Source organism: Lactuca serriola, chromosome 9 (genome assembly GCF_051521515.1).
Source record: "Lactuca serriola cultivar US96UC23 chromosome 9, Lser_US96UC23_V15, whole genome shotgun sequence".
Classification (NCBI taxonomy): domain Eukaryota; kingdom Viridiplantae; phylum Streptophyta; class Magnoliopsida; order Asterales; family Asteraceae; genus Lactuca; species Lactuca serriola.
In genome coordinates this window covers 46362784-46366040 of record NC_136416.1, presented here as the reverse complement: position 1 = coordinate 46366040, position 3257 = coordinate 46362784, and the positions used below count along the sequence as shown (strand labels likewise).

Below are 3257 nucleotides of genomic sequence, written 5' to 3'. Positions count from 1 at the left end.
GAAAAAAGTACGTTTTTCATAGAGTATCATGCATTTGCTTCTGCTTATTGGCTGAGGTCTCAATTGTAAGTTCCGGCTAAAGAAATCAGAAACCAGAACGTGTATTTGCAGTGCTCTTCATGATGTTGTGGGTGGGTTAAAGCCTTATAGACATGGCTGTTGTACGTTGGTTAGGTATTACACCCATCTTTGAATATTCTATTTAAATCAAGTGCAGTAGCTAGCTAGATCAAGATGAAAGTACATGAGCCATATGTTGTTTTAATAATATTTGTGGAAATTGTAAGGAATGTTCAATTTGGGTTATGCACAAACAGAAGAAGTCAAGCGGGTATCTTTCATCTCTAGTTATCAACTCAATGCTAGACTGTCTAATGTATTGAGTTTCCCCTGAAATCGTGGTCTCATATTCGTGGAAGATAGTGCACCTTAGTGACCTTCATGATCTCTCTCTTCCCCATTATTCTTTTCGGTAGATAATATTCTCAAGATCATCACAATTCACATGTGACATGACCAATATTCCCTCTCTTTGTACTTCAAATTATCAAACATAAAAAAATCTTTCTCTCATCTCTCTCGTTTTACTGTGTCTTATCTTGTTGGAAGGATGATGGATACATTTCCTTTAGGATTTATTTTCCTTTTCCAAATTTTTTGACCCAAAAAAAAACTATCTGTTTTTAAATATTCCATGTTCAATATTTTAATAACAAAGAGCTTTGTGGAACACCACCCACATTATTCTTTCCCGTATGGACCTATAAAGCCATACCAGTCTTTGTACTTTCATCATTGGTCTTTATTCTTTAGCAATTTAAGATCTTTAGTATTTGTCTGTTTTCATTATAACACCATTAATTGTTGAATGGAATTCCCTACGAGCTGTTAATAGTACATATCGTTTCAAGTTCCAAAGCCATGGGATTTGTTGAAAAACAGGAGAGTGATGATCAAAAAGACCAAAATATCGAAAACTCAGGAGCTGATGTAGAGGTTGAAGATTCTGCTTGGGTGGCGAAGATTGATAGGAACATGAGCCAGAGCTCTGTAAACGTAATAGAAGACGAAGAAGATGAAGATGTTCAAGGGAAGATAGAAATCGGCCCTCGACGCACCCTTAAAGAACAGTATGAAGCTGACAAGGTTAGTTCATTTCCTTTTCTTTTCATGTTGTTAACCATTGAACAATATTCCGGACATATGAAGAAGTATTAGAGCTTCGGATATGCATTGATCAATTGTAATCGCTTAAAGTAACTTCATTTTTTCAGTTTTCTTGTACGGAATCAAAGTTTTAACCTCTAAAACTTGTGTCTTAATGATGAGTATGTAGGACGATGAAAGCTTGATGAGATGGAAAGAACAACTTCTTGGAGCTGTTGATATTAACGCTGTTGCAGGTAAATTCATAAAAAAAAAAAAAAGGTTTCTAAATTTAATGCTTTGATTTGAGTATGTTGTTAGAAATTAGATTGTGAAGGATGATTCTCGTATCAAGAAACATTATTCGATTACTTTTCTTGTATGAAGATGATTCTCGTATGAAAAAATATTGTTTTCGCTTAAAACAAAAAATTTTATTTTAGTTTTTGTTTCTGATAGTCTTTATTGCTCGGATGCTATTATTGTTGCAGAAACTCTAGATCCAGAAGTCAAGATTTTGAGCCTTGCTATTGTATCTCCTGGTAGACAGGATTTGGTTCTTCCAATTCCTGATAATGGAAAAATCAAAGGAACATGGTTTACGCTTAAAGAAGGAAGTCGTTACACTATCAAATTCACTTTCGAAGTTCATAACAACATTGTGTCGGGTCTCAAGTACACCAACACTGTTTGGAAAACTGGTCTCAGAGGTATGTTCCATTTCTACACACGTATCGTCTATTGTTTACATAATCTTGTACAGTTGACTGATATGTTCTATACAGTTGACAAGACGAAAGAAATGATTGGCACTTTTAGTCCTCAACAAGAGCTTTATACCCATGAAATTCCTGAAGATACCACTCCTTCTGGCATACTTGCTAGAGGATCATATTCTGCCAAAACTAAGGTAACGAATTTCAGGTTTCAGTTTTTTGTCAAATAAGTAGGCAGATTACATACCTCCTAGAATCTTCTAGCTAACAACTCTTTTTTTGTGGTTCTTTCTATCTTTTGTAGTTCCTTGATGACGATAATAAGTGTTACTTGGATTTGAACTATACATTCGACATCAGAAAAGACTGGCAATTGTCTTGAAGTCTTTAGATCGAGATAATGTTAACTTGATGCCTGTTTTAGATCTTAAATCACAAATGAGTAAATCAAAGTTTTTCATTGCTGAATTTATTGACCATCACTAAAATGCAATAACTAAGGTTGGGCATTTTTATCTAGATGATAAATGCAATGTAAAATTGTTTCACATATATGCCAATTTCATGTGTTTAGTTGAACCAAATTAATTATTAGAAAAAAAATCCGAGTTTTATTTGGGATCATTCCTCATATATCTAAAGCTATGAAGTAGTAAATTTTGAAAATCTTCTTTTTCTTTTCCATGCATGAACTTTAATTGTCATCGAAAGCAAACTCTTTGGTTTATTCCTTTTGTACCTAAATTTATTTTGCTCTGAATTGGTACCTAGCTTGGATGCCTTATTCTTTGCTTAATAATCGTTATTAATTTGTAAAACCGAATTCACATGGAATCTTACATTTTATAAAGAAACCTCAAAACCTTGATCTTATTCATGAAATACAATTTACATAACAAAACTCACTAGGGAATAACACTCCACACTCAATGCATGATTAAAGAACTTAAAAACACTTATAATTTGATTATATACACAAGTATTTAGAGACAAACCGTTAAGATGCCAATTTGAGATGACAATTCTCCCAAGAAAATAGATAAAGAGTTGGAGTAGTTTTATGTTTACTTCATTCATAATCTTGAAGGATGCATTACAGTCAAATAAATATGCATGCAGAACAAGAACTAAAATGGTCATGGACCTCGTGGAATGGAAACTATGCAAGTAATGCTAAAAACAAGGAAATACAACTGAACTCAATGACCTATTCTTCCTGGACTCCGAGTCGAATAGCCTTGCAAATGTTTGTCTCTCTTGGGCCTTACTTCTTCCTTGATCCATTTGGATTATCATATCAATACTCTGCCCCTCCAAAATGGTCGTGTCCTCAAGGTCAGGATCATGATATGCTTTGGAAGTCCACAGTGGGTTGGGTTCCAATCGAAGAAGGAG

General features: G+C 34.1%; 1 protein-coding gene across 1 annotated transcript; it reads left to right on the top strand.

Moving 5' to 3' along the window:
• The first annotated feature begins 799 nt into the window (after positions 1 to 799).
• Positions 800 to 2486, top strand: LOC145074111 (rho GDP-dissociation inhibitor 1-like). Its single transcript, XM_079020533.1, has 5 exons — positions 800 to 1146; positions 1337 to 1403; positions 1638 to 1856; positions 1932 to 2056; positions 2167 to 2486. Exons 1-5 carry the CDS (start codon positions 922 to 924, stop codon positions 2242 to 2244), a joined length of 714 nt encoding a protein of 237 aa, XP_078876659.1. The 5' UTR covers positions 800 to 921; the 3' UTR covers positions 2245 to 2486.
• Positions 2487 to 3257: the final 771 nt, after the last annotated feature.

Bases quoted from the DNA above. Each gene is read 5' to 3' on its own strand.
- LOC145074111 (XM_079020533.1), top strand. From the start codon at position 922: ATGGGATTTGTTGAAAAACAGGAGAGTGATGATCAAAAAGACCAAAAT. The intron at 1,147-1,336 runs GTTAGTTCATTT...ATGAGTATGTAG, and splicing joins AACAGTATGAAGCTGACAAG to GACGATGAAAGCTTGATGAG. The intron at 2,057-2,166 runs GTAACGAATTTC...TATCTTTTGTAG, and splicing joins CATATTCTGCCAAAACTAAG to TTCCTTGATGACGATAATAA.